Consider the following 18,516-nt stretch of genomic DNA (forward strand, 5'->3'; position numbering starts at 1 on the left):
GGTCACTGATGGTCTATACTATTTGAAATTGGAAAAAATTAAATTCTCACTTAGGGGAACTGTTCAATTTTTTTTTTTTAATTTAGCAAAATTTAATTAATAACATTGTAGAATAAGCCTCTATGTTGGGTAAAAGGACGTTCTCCTTTCCTGGTTGTTTTTAATGTTCTGTCCGTGCTGTTGGCTCTTTTAGGTGGAGGTTGAATTCTGTTTTGTTTAAGTTTGACTTGATTGTATAGAATGTTATTTTTTTCAAATAAAATTTTAAAAGATATATGAAGCTGCAAATAAAAGTTCTATTCAATCTCCTATCAGAGCCTTCAGATCTAAATATTATTGTGCAACCCCGGTGGATCACAGGAATGATCCCCACAGAAAACTGCCATGCTGGAGTGCCAAAACAAAATGGCATTGCGTAACAATAAAAATAGTTTTCAACTTTTAAACGGTAGCAGAAATGAATTCCTTAATTTAAAAAAATAGCAGAATGGAGGCCAAGATCATCCAGAAAAGCTGCAGAAAATGAAATCAAAATTAAATAAGAGTCTAATCATAACACCTTCATGTGAACTTCCACACGATGTCCACAAAGCGAACTTTCATCAGTCAGTATCTCTGTCCGTACCGTTACGCTTGTCCTCATTCGTCACCACTGTCTGATCGTTTGACTCTCCATTTCTAAGAGCTTTCCACATTTTTCTTGACTTTTAATTCACAGGCCTTCAGGCTGAGACGTCTTATGTGATTTCTCATAATGCTATAATTGACTTTAGATTAAAGAAATGTCATAAAGCTCCTGGTCCATCCACACTTTGACTTTATTCTGATCAGTTAGCTGCAGTATTTCTGGAAGTCGCCCCTCAGTCTTTGGCTCAATGCAAAGTCCCTGCCAGTTTCAAAGAATCCACAATCCCCCTTGTGTATAAGAAGCCAAATGTTTCTTTCTAAACGAATTAGAGACCCCTGACTGACCACCCCACTGTACTTTGCACATTACATTGTCCTATGAAAAGTCCTAAAAATTGTAAGGATGGATTGACTTAGAACTCACCGGCATTTTAATTCTTTAAGGAGTCCCGATGTGAACGTCAGCAGCACAGGGTGTCCGCATGCCGAGTGTCTTTTATCAGACGGCGGTTCCTTACCTGCGTCGATGGATCAGTCGCAGTCAGGTGGCTCTGCCTTCCCAGTTCAGTCTGAGGTCCTCGGCTCCGTGGGGGTTTTTATCGTGTAGAAGAGGTGCAGGGTCCATTACGCTGGTTTGCTTCCCATATGCTAAGTGTCAACATGAACATCCTGGAGGAGGAGAGCTTACATATCACAGTGTCATAAACACTTCCATCAAGGTGGCTCATATTTTTATTTTATTCATTGGACCCAGCCCTTTTGATAAACTGGTGACTTTCATAAACTGCTGATAAAACTCCAGTGCTAACCGTCGGGTGTACATTAAGATGGCTATTCAGGGAGCTGAAAGGCAGTTTGGACAACTTGTGTACCCAATTAGCAGCCTTTGGCCTCTGGTAGGTTAGCAATAGACTTTAACCCTTTGATGTAAGGGAGCAGCTGTCTGTTAGGACGTGTCACCCCTCTGATGTGCTGACGTGTAGTCAAATGTGCAATCAAAGTGTCTCCAGGAACGAGACAGCAATGGAATTCTATCTGCTCAGACTGCTTCTCCATAAAATGTTCTCTTTTGGGAGTTTAGGTGAGCAGGACCCCAAGACCCTGAACAGGTGACTCCCAAGTGGCTGTCATAATCTCTTAAGAATCTGAATGACCCCTAATTTCCTGGGGATTCTGCAGCGTGTCCACCTGGAGGCGAGCTGTACAAAGCTGTCACTGATAACCACTTGGACTTGTCTACCTGACTACCGGCTGTATTTGCACTGAAGCTAAGCAAATCCTTATGACGTTTATGTAGATGGAATATTAGTTTACTCTTCAGGACCCTAATCATTTATGCAGAGGGGAGATACTCTACATTACCAAGTTATTCAAAGAAGAGCCATGAAATCTGAATAAACACCACAATCTATATATCTGTAGAAAAGCCAAATCCCACAGATTCACTCATCACGAGATCTCCCGCACCATGAGGACTTGGGACTTGAAATTTGGAATGTAGGTTACCCTTGGCCCATAGGTGCTCACTAAGAAACGGTTTTAAAACCTTTAGTTTTTTAGACCCGTTTGTATGTCTGTCCACTTTTCATGAGAGAACGACTTCACAGATTTAGATCGGGTTTATTTCTATAATTTCATCGAACATTCCATTGATTTTGTGACTTTCTCATTGCGCTAAGAATCAGAGTTCGCTTGCAGGAGCGATATAATCACGCTAATCCGAGGGAGAGGCTGCGGGCCGAGGGGAGGGGGAAGCGTGACGTCAGGAGTGGGGATCTGGGCAGGGCCTCCTCACTCACACACCAGCCTCCATTCGAGTCGGTCTACCTCTGCGTTTTGGAGTGCACCTCGCCTCCGCTTAGCTAGCAATACCAGTTTGTTTATTGACCTTTAAAGTTTGTCCTGTTTCACTACTACCCCGTGACCCTGTGTTCGGATTCAGCAGGTTGGAAAATGGATGGATGGATGTTTCACTACTATGCGGGCGGAGCCGCGTGTGTGGCTGCTCTATATCTATTGTAGCGGACGGCCGGGTCCCATGCCCGGCTGGGACGCCCTTTGGACATATGTTCTGGGGGAGCAACCATGGGCTGCTCAATACCTCTCCTGGGATGCTTGGGGGCAGCCTTCCTGGCTGATTGTGATGCCTCAGCTTCCCGCAGGGCTCCATGGGAGATGCAGCTCTCTACAGCCCTGTTGGAATCTGGGGTGGCCACCAGGGTGCGCTGCATGGGTTCCTGAGCATGGCTGGACGAGTCTTCAGCCCCACTCAGAGGTGCAACCGGAAACAGGTGATCAAGCATCTGGACCATTCCTTGGTGGGCTATAAAAGGGGCCAGCAACAACCACTCCAGAGTCGAGAGGAGGAGGATGAAGCTAGACGGGAGGTGTGGTGGTGCCAGAAGGGAGTGTGTTTTTGTGCTTGTGCTATTCTGGACTATGTTGTGCCTGTGGGTTTCATGGGGAAGACGCGCCCCACAGGTGAAGAAAATAAAGGTCTTTGTTTGTGTTTTCACACGTGTGAGTCTGTGCCGGGTCGGGCACAATATAGCACTATTATTACACAATATATAAAATCCAACGTCTGTCTGTCTGTCCGCTTTTCACAAGAGAACGACTTCATAGATTTGGATCGGGTTTTCTTCTGTAATTTGCTTGAACATTCCAGTTGATTTTGCGACTTCTCTCATCGCACTAAGTATCAGAGATCTCTTGTGGCAGCGACTTATTCAGGTGAATCTGAGGGAGAGGCAGCGGGCCAAAGGGGGCGGGGCCCTCCTCCCTCACGTGCCAGCCTCCATTTGAGTTGCTCTGATGTGGCATTGGCATGTGCCCTTTCAACTGAAGAGATTACAGTTCCCGGTGACGCTTTGCTTTGCAATGTCAATAAACGAGAGACCCAGGGACAGACCCTCAAGGTGGCAGGGGTTGCTCTACTTTCCCCTATTGTATTATTAATATGTAGTCTTTGTCAGAATACCTAATCTCACAGACTTACCACTGTTTATAAGGTATTATAGTATAGAAGTCCTCCCCACCTTCCCTTCTATATCTATAAGCAAATAGGTGTAGTAAAAGACAAGCAGGAGTTAAGTTACACATAAAACACTGTATTACTGGAAATATTCATAAATAATAACAATATGCAGTGCATTTGAGTATTGGCAACCATACAACCTGATTAAATGGTGATGTGTAGTTTCAGGCGGCACACAGACTTGTAGTTATTTAAAAATGTCTCAGCATCAGCATCATTCAGCTTTCTACAGAGCAGACTGCATTGCCTGCCTCAATATGGCTGCCGAGTTGTGTTCTCCATTGTGTTGTCTTCTTCAGTTCATGGTGTGATGGTCTTCATCAGTTTGGTAAGAGAGATATGCTTCTTCATGATCAGAGGTTAGTATGCGGTTGAGCAAGCAGATTTCTAGATTCTCTGTCCAACCCCTACAGCCAATAGGACATCATGGTACTTAAAAGCTTATGATAGAAGCCAATTCCAAACAGCCAGACTTCAGACCAATGTGGGAAACAGAACATCTTAACACCTGCCACCCCCACAAGACCACATGTTAAAGTACAGCTTAGCTTCCTTGTGGAGTGTGAGAAGTAGCCTGGACACAGACAGACGGACACCATTCTTAAGTCCACCACACATTTATTTTGCATATTTACAATGTCCATATGCCTCCAGCACCAATCTCCTCAAAGTCCAGGCTCTCTTCCAGTGCCTGCTTCCTTCAGGCCACCTCCACTCTCCTTCACTCTGAACCTTGTCCACTCCTCGCCCGACTCCAGTTCTCGTTTGTAGGGAGGTGGTCCCTTTTATACATGTCCAGATGGGCTCCAGGGGCTTTCCCGACACTCCTCTGTGGACACTCCCCTGTGTGGCGGAAGTGCCTGCTGTGCTCCCGGAAGCCCTCCGGGTGTCCCCAGTCTTCTTCCCCCCAGCACTTCCTGGTGTGGCAGAAGTGCTGGGGGCCCAGGTCCTTCAGGCAGGCGGACGCCCCCTGGCAGCCTGGAGGAGGAATGAGCTTTCCTCCTGTCTTCCTGGGCGTCCCAGCTGGGTGCGACTCCCAGCAGCGTGCCACAGGGGGTTGAAAGACTTTAGCAGAGAAACACTCGGCAAACTGGTTTAAGGCACACCCCCCCCATATCGGTCGTAAAATTGAAAGAGACCCATTCCTAAAGTGGGGGGGGGGGGCGTTAAACACTAAATTACATTGCTTTTCCTAAATTACAAATAAAGACATACAAAATATTTATCACGTTATATGCAAAATCTCACATCACACACACGTTCAGCTTTACGTCACTTTTTTCCGGGTTAGTTCCCCAAGGAACCTCTATGTCCTCGCCCCTGATTGCAAAACCAAAAATATTGTATTTCAGGAGGCCCTCGGATACACAAGCTATCAATATAAATTCTGCTCAATGCAAATTACAAAAAATGTTACTGAATTTTTTAAATGTAAAATTCACTGTTTCACTACTATGTGGGGAGAGCTACGGGGGACAGCAAGTCAGAAAAAAAAGCAAATAAAAACAACAAAGTGAAACATTTAGTGCATGAGGAAAAAAAGGAGCACATGTATGTACAAAGAAAATGACATTTAGTAGAAAATCACAAACTGAGAATCAATATGTGCTTCATTTAGATAAAAAAAACATTGGTTTGCATTCACATGTCCATCCATCCATTAAGGAACCCACTTAATCCATCTGAGCGTAGCAGGGGGCTGCAGACAATCCCAGCTGCATTCACTACAAGGCTGGACGAGGCCTCGCATTTACACAGACGCACAGGCCTTATGTCTACGAAAAAAATATAATTCACACACAAAATAAGTGAAAGGCACAATTATAGGTGGGCAGCATGGTGGCACAGTGTTGGCGCTGCTGCCTCGCAGTTAGGAGACCCACCTGGGTTCGCTTCCTGGGTCCTCCCTGCGTGGAGTCTGCATGTTCTCCCCGTGTCTGCGTGGGTTTCCTCCCACAGTCCAAAGACATGCAGGTTAGGTGCAATGGGGATCCTAAAATTGTCCCTGGTGTGTGATTGGTGTGTGTGTGTGTTTGTGTGTGTGCCCTGTGGTGAGCTGGCACCCTGCCCGGGGTTTGTTTCCTGCCTTGTGCCCTGTGCTGGCTGGGATTGGCTCCAGCAGACCCCCGTGACCCTGTATTAGGATATAGTGGGTTGGATAATGACTGACTGACTGACAATTACAGGTAATAAAAAGACAAGAAAGAAAGAAAGAAAGAAAGAAAGAAAGAAAGAAAGAAAGAAAGAAAGAAAGAAAGAAAGAAAGAAAGAAAGAAAGAAAGAAGACTAACGCACTGCAGACTTCTAAAACATCTCCCAAGCTGTAGAAGAAATAAGGAAGCCCAGAAGGTGTGAGCTGAGCAGCACCCTGAGGACAAACAGACGCTTGTAAAGATGCTTGCCCATTGGATGGACACACAGACGACTACTGCAGAACTTTGCTACAAACGGACATGGACCTTCTTTGGATGAAGATGCTAAATTATATCAAACCACCATAGGGACAAACTCTTTAAGTATTGGACATGAAGTCACCCCTTGGCACCTTCTGGGCACTGAGTATGGCCTGCAGGTGACCACCAATTCATTTCCTTCTCTTCTCTTTATTTCCATCGTGTAAATAATCCTAACTTTGTAAATATTAAAGTTGTCACTCGTTTTCACAGAACATGTTGTCTGCACCACAGGATCATTCTGACTTTGACAACATTTCATAATAAAGAACGTCCGTCGCTCCAGTACTCGAATTCTTCTTATGCTGAGCAACACAAATAAATGTCCACCTGCATGAAGAAAGAAGGAAAGATCAGCTGAAGGGCTGCACTTGGAATTCAGAAGACCGAACTGCCGCTAAGTGGAAGTGAGTGCCATGGAAAACCATCATAGCAAACATCAGCGCGTACTTTTAATCTTGAACTGACAAAAGAACATTCTGGTTTCAGATTCAGAATAAATACGTAACATTAACGGCAAAGTAAACAGTCAGCTTTGACTTAAAACGGCGGCCATTCTTTTGGAATCTACTCAGAGCTCAGACTGTGGCCGTGGATGGAGATAGAGACTGATGAGCTGCCACCACAGTTTAGACCAAGGCCTCCACTGCTCCAAATCTCATATTTAGTAAAAGGTCCGTGATCTCGGCCCTGATGGCGCTAATTCTCCTCAGCACCTTTTCTTCAGCCCTGAGACCCCACTGTCACAAAAACACAAGTGGAGCCCCCGTGACATCCAAAGCTGCTCACAAGTCTTCCCAGATCTCCTTTAGTCATGTGGGGCGGCCATTATGGGGCGCTGAAAGCAGAGCAGTGGCTGCAGTCCCATGGATTGGCTTTGGATTTAAAGCAGTTGCTTTAGAGCACATATCTAAATAAACGTAAACTGTGACTTTCTTTGGACCCATTAAGGTTGTTTTCAAAGATGTCAGCATCATCAGCAAACTGACTAATAACTAAAGATTTCATGTGTCTCATGGGAATGGCGAAGTGTAATAAGCAGGAGAGGAGACGAGGCACCGTTGCTTTATTCCATGATTTATTTTAAATCCAGTCAAAGACACACCGTTTACTTCAAAGTCACATTTTGAGATTTATATTTTCACAGGCACAGCCGTCAGTTCTTCCACACTTACATCGACTCCTACACTGTCACCGTAACGCTGAAGAGCAGAGAGCACTCACAGCACCCACGACAGCACATCGTCCATGTTTACCACTCGTCCATCGATGCCATCGAATGCCAATGTAAACTCTGATGCTACAGAAAGGCTTCCCCTTTGCAACAAGAGATGTTTATTTTTAAAGCGTGTAACGTGCTCTCTGCACACCCGACTCACATTTATGGTTTTTGAGGAGATGTTTTGACTGTAGACAGTACATCGTGAACAACGAGAGCACCTCTGATCTTTGCAGTTCAAAATCCTCACCCTGACTCTGGATGCCATCTTGATGAGGCGTTGGATTGGTTTAGAAATGAGACACTCGATGAGCCGCTGAATTGTGCCCACCCACTTTTATGCAGATCCTCTCATGGTCATCTCCAGACGTGCATATTAAACATCTGGCTTCAGCGAGACTAGTGGCAGGCGCATCTCTTTTAAAGACTGCCCTGCAGCTGGCACTGAAGCTGCTCATTTGTATGATGGAGTGCCAGTTCATGCTGCTGCGGACTCAGCACTGATGTCACCCCACGGCTGATGCACCTTTGAAGGCCATCACAATACTTCACTACATTAGAAACACCATGAGGGCATTTAAAGGTACCCAGCAGGCACTCATCCATGTCGTCGTCCATTTTCCAAACCCGTTTACCCAGAGCATTGTCGTAGTGAAGCTGCAGTCTATCCCAGCAAGCATTGGGTGCAAGTCAGGAACAATCTGTGAACGGAGCGCCAGTCCATCACAAGGTGAGCACACATTTATTTGAAAAAGTTTATTAAGCTGTGCCAACTTCATCAGGTGGCATCCTGCTTGGCCCCTGGCACTGATGTTTGAAAGGGTCTACAGGTAGAGGGTCCAATCAGTTCTCAGGTCCTTTAAATTCTCATCACATTTCTTACTGATCCCATGGCAGGTATATCAGTGTTGTTGTGGTGGTCACCAGGTGGGGGTCTACATTTATACCTGAACTGTCTGCTCATGAATTTAGGAGACGTCTTTGATGGCATCTAATGCTCATTGAGACAGAGAGTGACGTTTTATCTGTGGAATTAATTTTGAGATATTCTAGATGACTAGTCACCATGCTGATGTGGCACTCCCTGGGTGAAAGTGGGTTTTCTCTTGGTAGACCACTTGGTTTTCTGCCACATCTCAGAATTAATTGTTAGGCCAATTGCTATTCGGCCTGATGAAGTGCCCTTCTGTCCAGGGTTGGCACCTGCTTTGCTAGTCTGAGGCTCAATGGCATCCTGCAATAATGATGTGGGTTCAGAAAAATTGAATGAATGGGGCACAGTTTACTTTACACCTTTATGAAGACGACAGAGGGTCCTGAGGGGCACAGTCTGCCACTGCTGTGTGTCGTTACAAGGCCTCATTAAAATCACCTCTTCTAACAGTAGACCCTCAGTGATTGTGTCTGGCATGCGACCCACTACCTAATGGTGTGCACCATTCTTCACTCGGCTTTGTCACTGAGCACGTTTCTCTGTCACCAAAACAGAAATGTCACCGCTGAACAGGACCTTTGAAGGCCACTTCATTGCTTCAGGATGTCTTCATAGCAGAAGCTTAGCTTGTCCTCTGATGACCCATCAGGCTCGTGTCTTTGATTTGCTGAGACTCGTCGCCAGGCATTGTGGGCCACTGCACATGCAAATTAGCGACAGTGGACTGAGTCGGACGTCAGACTGTCAAGGTCTTCCATCACAGATGGCATGAGATGTTTCACTAAGCGTCTACCCCATCTTATGGGTTCCAGTTAAAAGGAATTGTCAGTTTTGGCCTCTTCGCAACTTCAGTTTCTATCTCTAATTTCTTTTATCACAACACTTTCCTGGGCTGCCAGTATGGAAACATTGAACCAGTTATATGCTGCACATCTCGAGGTCGCCATGTGACAAGTGACCTGGGCGCCAAGTGCTCCTTTCCTGGATGTGGCATCTGCTCACCTGTGCTGTGTTCTCTGTAGACCTCAGCTGCAGCCTTTGTCTCTTTCTTCTCATCTTCCAGCTGTAGGTGAGTCGTCTCCAGGAGCTTCACAGACAACATTCATGGTAAGGGTACGACTTCCTCCAGTACCCGCCAGTGTCTGAGTGTTCATGTGGCAAGAGGATTATGGGTAAATGTGCTGTGACATCTTTTACCTGGTGTCACCCTTGTGTAATGTCTTTCTATATTACTCGGCCATTAGTCCAGAATGCTCCATGAACTGATGCCCAGAGCACTCTGTCATGACAGCTGAACTCTCTCAGGCCAGTTATGTGACACCCGTGACTTCATGTGGCAGATGGTCTGTCTGTAGAAGTCATGGCTCTGATGACCTACAGCACGTGGTCAGCAGTTTTTTGTTCAGAGTTTACAATTAAATGCATGGCTGCTTGTTGTATTGTACACCTCCAGATGCCCACCCGTTAGTCACAGTTGACCAATTAGCTGTTTTTAAGGGGCCACAGCTGGTCTGTGCAGGAGATTCTTTATACCACATGAAGTGACATGTCTGTCACAAAGCAGGCAAAGTAGAACAAGTGGCGTTATCTTAGCACTGTAGCTTGTCCACCCTGAAAGAAAACTCGATTCTTTGTGTTTCAATAGTCAGAGTGAATGACTTTCAAGATAAATTGGACTATAAAACAGCAGAATGAATGCCAGACGTACTTTTTATTATAAGAGCCAAACATATTCCAGGACACACATCTTCACTTTCACGTCACGCTGCTTCTCCTGCTTTTACTTGTTAGTCTTTTACACACACAAATGGGAGCCGTGATGCACAATCTGCGTCATTCCAGCCGCCTTGCACTGAAAAAGAACACAAGAAATGAGGTGAGGGTTACGGCAGCAGAGAAATGGCAGACAAATGAAAGATGAAGACGTCTCCAGGCCTAGAAACCTTCACTAAAACTCATAAGGAGGTGACATTCTTACTGTCCCGTACTGTCACCTTGGGCCCTTTAACAGCATGTATTCACTTACATGAGCGAGAGGTGACCTGCCAGTCAGGTGAAGTGAGAAGAATCACCGACAAGCTGCTAAGTGACAGACAGTGACAGCCATCTTTATCTTTGTGAGGCTTCAACACCTGAGATTGTGGTAAAGAAACAGCATCTCAGCTCAGAAGGGAGGCAGGCGCCCGCCACTCAGGGTTTACTTCCCTTTAGTTTTGAGAAGATTTTACTGACAAACTGGTGACAGGCAGACGAGGACACAGTGAATAAGTGTGACAAGTGACCAGTCCAGCAAGTGCTCACCATGGCTACAAGGAGCACTAAGGTGGCCTGTGACAGATGAAGAGCCTGGCATGGACCATATTTAGAAACACAAATCTATGCTGGGCATTGAGGAGCCCCTTTGAATGCCACTTGCAGAGCCCTGTTGTGGTAGAGGGTGCCCAAAAGAGAGACCACCAACGAGTGCCAACACATCTGCTGGGTTTCCCCAAATCAGAAGCCAATTAGAATACTCCTGGCCATCACATGTGATAAGAGAGCCTTAAACGTAAAGAGCTGAAGGCCCACAGAGCGGACTTAATCAAATAAAAGTATTTCATGAACAAGAATAGTGGAAGGAGATAATGGCAGTTTAACTTGAGTTAGAAACTTGTGCCTTTGAAGTTCACAAGAACTTGTGATATGGTGAAGGTTGAGGTGTTCAGGTTCCTCAGGTTGCTGGTCACAAACGAAGACAGAGGTGACCATAAGACCGACTGATGGATCAGAGCAGCGGCCTTGTATGGGATCAGAGTGGTGAAGCAGGAGCTCGTCGACATCCCCTTACTCACGTCTGGTGACTGTGAATATCGAGTACCAGAGGCCAAGATGAGCTCCCAGCACAGGTTAATGGTTTACTGCCCATCAGAGTGCAGAACTCAGGGCAATGGCAGGAACTTGGAATAGAAGTGCTTGGCCTCCAGGGGGGTATCATTTGAGGGGGTGTGCACGTGTAGTTAGGGTGTTACCTCCCACATATGGTGTAGCAGGCATGACCCCCTGGGAGAAGACCCAGGACACTCAGGAGGACGTTGCTGAGGATAAGGTGGCCTGAATCTGCCTACCTCAGGATGTTGCCATTGTGACTATCACAAGAAAAAGAGACTTCGGGATCAAGCCTTCTCTTTATGAAAGATACCCAGGGGATCATTTATGACCACAGAGAGTCAGGACCTCAGTTTTATGTCTCATCTGACGGACAGTGTCATTTTTGTACCACAGTGTCCCTGTCACTGCTCTGGGGCATTGAGTTCTACAGGTAGACACAGATAAGCGCCTCCTGTTGGGCTCACCAACACCTCTTCCAGCAGCAACCCAAGCTTGTCCTAGATGGTCTCCCATCCAAGTCCTGTCTGGGCTCAAACATGCTACGTGATATGATATGGCGGCTGTGCCAACATTACGGTAACCAGCCGCATCACACAGCAGCTTCACTGCTCCGCACACAAGAATCAGGGACTACCTTTATAGTTGATTTCAAGGCACTTCTCCTTCTTGTAAGCATTGTTGGGTTCTCCTGGATTCCAGAATGAAAAATCCCATTTTGTGCCATCTGTCCAGAGCCATGTTGAGATCTGCAAAACACAAGCATTGCAGTAAGCCGGGGGGCATGCCCTGTGTCAAGGTCTCAATCCTGCCCCACTTGACTTCCTGGATGTCCAACATCTGCCCAGGACACCCAGAAAGGTGCCCAGCTTACCTGTTGGCAGTTGGAGCCTCCTAGCCAGGTGGGAGGACCAGTGGAGTCCTGGCTTTTAATCAGATTGGTGATAAAGTGATTGGCATAGCTGTTGTGCACTGAGGCCAGGCTTCCTCCAAGGCTGACACAGTGGACCTGGGGGACAACAGAGAGGGTCCATGTTAAGGCAGCAGGCAACAAGGAGAGAAAACTGTGTGTTGTCATCATTGAGATTTCACAAGACCCCCCAAAGCAGTCGCTCTTCTTTATTATACTTTAAGTAGATTTTATTGAAAGCTTTTGGATGGCAGTCTCTTAAAAGCCATCTGCTGGCATGATGTGTTTGCACCACTGGACAGTCTGGCCGTGTCACTGTTTGTCCTTTAAAATGAGGGGCAGCCAAACTGCTGACAAAGCCAGTGTGCTTAGTTTGGGGTCCGCACAATTTTGAACTAGCTTTAGATTTGTGGGAAATTAACAATGGCAGCACTGCTGGAAGGTCATCTGCTTGTTAGGGTTGTCACTGAGCCTTCTGGGTTAGACAGAGCATGTGGTGGGCACACATCTGAAGATAGGATGGGGGGCCTGGGGGGGCGGTGATCTGTTTTGCTTTTAAAGATTATACACGTGTTTACACTGCTTGTTCATATTTTTGAACTCACTCCTGTATATTGTTTTAAATGTACACTGAGGCTGATAAGTGGCACCGTCCCGGGACATATGGGATGTGTGGTCACCCTGCGGAGGGCACACCCTGAGTAGGCCCCTTCCTGCAGCATATAACTTGACATGAATTAAATTAAATTAAAATGGCTTTTTAACTAATGTGTCTGCATTTTATGCTTAATGAAGCTTTTGTATTTCACTCGTGGACTTGCTGCTCTCTGAGGTGGTGCCACACATAAACACAGGGAGTTGAATTGATTCGTTGGGTTCAGCGATGGCCTGAGAGCTTCTCCTACCGTCCTCAATGGTGAATTGCCCTTCACTCCTGATCCTGCATTGTGTCTTTTATAAGGTGCCCCTCTGCACAGTTGCACATTTCAGGTTGGGGGGACTGAGCCTGTTTTTACAGCAGCAAGTGGCATGCCAGTCCACCATAAAGGGCACCCATGCACAAAAGGGTTTGTTTAATCATGGAAGTTCACACGTTCATTACTTTGGTTCACTTATGCCACGTGGTTATGGCTCACTACGCTGTGTGTGAACGCTCGATGTCAAAAAATCGCACCCCATGGGTATGACTGTACCCACAGATGGACAGCTGCCTCAAGCACAATGACACTCACTAGCCTGGCATGAGTGGTCCGAATGGCCATCTTGAGATGCCACTGTGCCAGTCACTCACACTGGAGGTCTTTAGCCGTGTCTGCTTTAACAGGACGCAATAAGAGTAAATACAAGACCTGGAACTAAGTTTGTTCATGAGCTGTCTGTGGCTTAGTGAAGGGTTTGCAGTTCCAACTCTCGTGAATCGGTGGTCCGGGTCCTTTCACTGAAGGAGAGCTGAGAGAAGTTCTGAGGCAGGTGACGCCTTTCAGAGCTCCAGGCGGTGACCCAAGTAAGGGAAGGGTCCTTAAAGAAAGCTGCGTGGAGCCCTCAGGAATCCTGGGTCAGCTTTTCTCCCTTGAAGAGCACAGCAATTCCACTAATTAACTGTCTGTCAGGCCCTCGGGTCTTTAACAGATAAAACTGGCAGACCCCAAGTGCTTGATAGAGGGGCCGAGGTCAGTGGGACAGTAAGAGATGCAGACACAGAAGTGTAATATGACAAACGTGTAATTTATTGGGCAATAAATGGCTAAAACAGTCCCAAAAAATTGTGTTTAGCAAAAAGGCAAAGAAACAAAACCACAAAAAATGAGTGTGAAAATTGCACCCACCCAATTGTTGCTCCATCAGGGTGCTTTACTCGCCCCAAATTTCTGTTATTAACAGAGTCCTGGCCTCAAGCCACCCCGGACGTCCCACCCTTCACCCAGCCTACCCTTCTCTCCCCCTGCTGCTTTCCCGACAGGCTTTTCTAAGACCACCTAGCAATCAGCTGACAAGGTCCTGGACACCCATTCCCCTCTTTAAACCACCAGATGGCATTAGTCTTCCCGACCAACACCTGCCCAGGGCTTCCTCATCTGCACCTCCTCTGCTGACAACAAAAGCAGCAAAAAATAAATAAATAAAATTTAAAAACAAATGCAGCCTTAAATGATCAGTTGCAGTGCCCTGTCATGCTGCCTGGCAACCCCTGGCAGCAAGCAAGCACCTGTGGAAGAAATGGATGAGCGTTTGCCAATACAACTCCCTCAGAGCCCGTTGAGGAGTGACGCCACCAATGCTATCTAAACACGTCACCTGGTGACCGCTGGCATTGTCCAACACTCCTTCATGAGCACCAGAAAGGATGCAGGTTTGTGTCATTTCTCAAAATTTGATTTATATTACCGCGCATGGACAGTTAATTATACTCATTAGGACACCTCTGGGAGGAACTGGAAAGTGTCCTGCAAGTCGCTGATAAAGGCTGATATCCGCCTACTGCATCTTCACGTTATCCAACCAAATTAAACGATTATCGTCCTGCAGCCCTTACATCGCTTTTGGCAAAAAGTCCACAGGGGCTCATTAGTGCTCGGCTTACTTTACACGTCTGCTCCTCTTTGCAGTCTGCATACTGACAGAACCGTTTCATGGAGGACGTGGACCATTTCTGTTCTTCACAGCAGTTCTGCACATTTCGTGAAAGCACACGCCATCGTGAGAATGCGGTTTATTGACTTTACTTCAGCCTTTAAACTGCATGAAGCCTTTTCTGGCTGAGAACTTGGAGGTGTTGATCCTCATCCTCATCCAGAGCGGTCACAGCCTGATGAAGCCAGCAGGCCCACATCATCAGCACAAAGCCAGGCTGTGATCCCAAGGCCACTGAACTGGACACACTCCACTCTTTGGCATCGCCTAGAAACTCTACACATTAACACTATAAAGGAGTCCCACACATAAGGCCTGACATACTGCCGCCAGTGTTTACCAAGCTTTGCTCCAGTTGTATGGGCACTGAAAAGTGAAGCCCGATATCCTTTGTAGTGAATGGCAGGAGTTACTGGTGGCCCCTGTCTCACCCTATGGCTTATGGACGTTCTCCTTAACAAGGAGCAGATTGTTTAGGCTGATCATTATATTTGAGCTCCTCAAGGCACAGTGATGGCCCTGCACTCTTCTCTGCCCATACTAATAGCTTAGGAGGATCTGACGGCTCATGTTTAGCTGTCCCATTTACAGATGACATGGCTTTGATTGACACCTCTAAGTCTGTGGCCCATTCTGAGGAAGAGGTGGTGGCAGGAATAGAGGAAGACAAAAGAGCTGCTCATTGATTTTAGGAAGAACGCTGAACCAGTAGAACCACCGGTCCTCCATGGAGGACAAGTTCAGAGAGCTTTAAGTTTCTAATGCCCTGGCAGAGGCGCACACAGGCATTCAGCCACACTGACGGTGCACACTACTAAATACGGGACGTGTTACTAAACTCTTAGTAAGGCAGCAACTCCCTCCATTCATTCACGCCATCGCCACAGAGTCTCTTCAAGCCCTCAGGGTGGGACATTACCTCAGAATCAGCCCAGGACTTTGGAAATGGGAAGAACATGTAGCATCGGCCATTAAAGCTCTCCCATCCCGGTCCACAGTAGCCTCTTTGGAGAACAGCACCTGCAGGGTAGACATTACTGGTTAGTGACGGCCATCAGAATACGTTACAGTTGTACACATTTGTGACGTCTTTAGCACCTTTCATGCCAGCTGACACTTGTGCTCCCTGCCATGCAGACTCAAAATGGCCTCATCTGGTCCATCTTTCATGGCAGCACTGGTCTGCAAAAAAATCAGGACTGAAGTGTGCCGAGTCCATTTCTGAAACTGGAATTTCTCTGTCACAGAAAGGTTTTTAGAAAATAAGAGACATTTGTTGAGGTAGTGGCAGGGTGTTATTCACCAAAACTCTGGAAGACGTTACTGATAGAGAACCGTCAGGCTGATGCTGTGGAGCATTTTAAGAAACGCACTCCTTTCACTTTGGCTTTTTCATAACTCCATTGTAGTTGTTGTAGTCTTAAAAGAATACATCGGCACCGAATGATCGTAATTATCAGAGATCTTCACTAATGTCTGCTTTTCTCTGCTGTCTTTTCCACTTCTTCTGGGGTGACATTTTGCACCACCACCATCTGATTCGTGACGCTCGAATGTCGGGACCCACTGCATCAAATCCACTGAGACAAAGCCTGGAAACAATGAGGTGCAACTTAAGGACATGTATGTTGGTAGAATGTCCAGTGGGGGCTGTCCAGGTGGTCTTTTGGCTTTGAGCCCCTGCAGATTTTATTTTTTTCTTCAGCTTACCTGGAGATTTTTTGTTTTTTTTCTCTGTCCCTCATCCTCATCCTCAGACTCATCTGTAGAGACGTATGATATGATATTACATATAAGGACACTGCTGTTCTACTGATCATGTATCTTATCTCATGTACGCCCCTACAAAGGGCAGAAACGGCTGGTCACCTGTGGGCAAAACCATACTGTAAATACACTGCTGTATGTTTTTCATGAAGTCCATTGTCACGTTTGCTTTTATATGCTGGTTTGGCAGCCTTGGCATTAGAAATATAAATCATCTAAAGACTTCTGTCAAAACACATTGATGCACAGCAGCCCTCTGTCACCAAGCACGATGACAAACAAGTCAGAAAGAAGGCTGATTCGATTTTGCCCGTCAGCCACCTGCCTCTCCTTCCAGAGTTTCCTTTGTTGCTGTTGGGCTTCATGTTCAGGTCCACAAGGGTGCAGAGAGTTTCTCTGAGGAGTTCTGCTATCTGCAGGGCTCCTTCTGAATGTGCATCGTGTTCTGCTAAAGGCCAATGTTCTTATTTCAGTGTGTACTGATTGTGACGACTACGTCGTATGTTGTGTCTCGGCTTATCTTCATGAATCTGAGTAACAATGGTGTCCTCTGAGTTTTGTACTTTTCTGCAGTAAAGAAATTCCATTCTGGGATAATAAAGTCTGCCTAACCTAACCTGAGAAAATGGAGCAAAAACTTAAAAGAGGTTTGATTCACAATATGGTGAGCAACTGATCAACTTCTGAGACCCAAATGAACAAACGCCGCACCCCCACTCTTAGCTTATCACATGACCTCAACCCCCTCAGTGGTCCCAAGTCCTCACCCGGGCTGGCACTGTGACAACATGAACTGCTTAACTAAGCTGCTTGTCAGTCCAGACTTACCTTCAACAGCACTGAGACTCACAGCCAGTCCGACTAGAACCAGAGAGAGCATCGTGGTCATCGAGGTCATTGTGGTCATCGAGGTCATTGAGGTCCGGTGTCTAGAAAACAGAGGGGGAAAAAAGAGGAGTCACTGAAGTGCGCCCAATGTCACAAAGAACAGCAGCCAAGTGTGTACGGTGACACATCACCACTTCCTCAGCCTTCTGTCAGAGCTCACTTTTACTTTTCAGGCACTTCAGGTGATTGTGTTGAGTGAAGTTGGCCGCCCACACTCAGGGGGTCTGTGGTTTTATTCATTTACATTTACTTATTTGGTTGACACCTTTATGAAAAGGAAAATTACAACATCTATGATACAACTGGTGACATTTCTTTTGGTTTTCCACTTGGAGGACATGCTGGTCAACTGACTGGCTCAGGGTCACACTGGTGTCAGTAGTGGGATTTGAACAATTTGACAATCTCTGGGCTTGATGTCCAAAGCCTTACCCACTACACCACACTGTTATGAATTGGGAATTTGTAATGTTATGCTGTAGTTATTATTACATAGTGTAGTTAACCCTTTGTGCTGTGTTTCTCGTGGTCGCCGCCATATTTCTTCTGATGATGGTTCACTTGGTAGGCGCAGGTCACATTGTGCCTGACATCATGGTGCTGATCACACTTGAGATGGCCTCTTTATTCAAGCTTTCAGAATTATCTTGTACATTTGATTTTATTTTCACTGCGGTGACCTTCACATTTTTTTACCTTAATTTCTTTTAGGAAAACAGGTGGCTCTCCTGGTGCTCTAGAACCAACAATGAATGATCTACAAAGTTTCTGTCCATGACTCTTGACTGACCACCCCACTGCACTTTGCACATTACATTGACCTCTGTAAAGCCCTAAAAACTGTAACAATGGATTGATTTAGGAATTACCAACATTTTAATTCTTTAAGGTGTCCCAATGTGAATGTCAGCAGTCCAGGGTGTCTGCATGCAGAGCATCTTTTATCAGACGGAGTCGTTCAGACTCAGTAGTCAGTAATAAAAAGAGGCGACTCCTTACCTGTGCCGATGGATCACTCGTGGTCAGGTGGATCTGCCTTCTTGGTTTAGTCTGCGGTCCTCGGCTCCGTGGGGGTTTTTATCGTGTAGAAGAGGTCCAGGGTCCATTACGCTGGTTTGCTTCCCATATGCTAAGTGTCAACATGAACATCCTGGAGGAGGAGAGCTTACATTTCACAGTATCATA

General features: G+C 46.2%; 2 protein-coding genes across 4 annotated transcripts in view; both read right to left on the reverse strand.

Moving 5' to 3' along the window:
* Positions 1-17,351, reverse strand: part of LOC127529150 (lectin-like) — a 31,988-nt gene extending 14,637 nt beyond the window's left edge. Inside the window, exon 1 of the mRNA XM_051931872.1 lies at positions 17,272-17,351. Within this exon, the coding sequence (XP_051787832.1) occupies positions 17,272-17,350 (79 nt within the window). The 5' untranslated portion in view covers position 17,351. The remainder of the gene's footprint in view (positions 1-17,271) is intronic.
* Positions 1-18,516, reverse strand: part of LOC114657054 (lactose-binding lectin l-2-like) — a 561,576-nt gene that overhangs the window by 502,248 nt on the left and 40,812 nt on the right. The window lies entirely within an intron of this gene.

The sequence above is a fragment of the Erpetoichthys calabaricus genome, chromosome 9, assembly GCF_900747795.2.
Source record: "Erpetoichthys calabaricus chromosome 9, fErpCal1.3, whole genome shotgun sequence".
In the NCBI taxonomy this organism is placed as follows: Eukaryota; Metazoa; Chordata; class Cladistia; order Polypteriformes; family Polypteridae; genus Erpetoichthys; species Erpetoichthys calabaricus.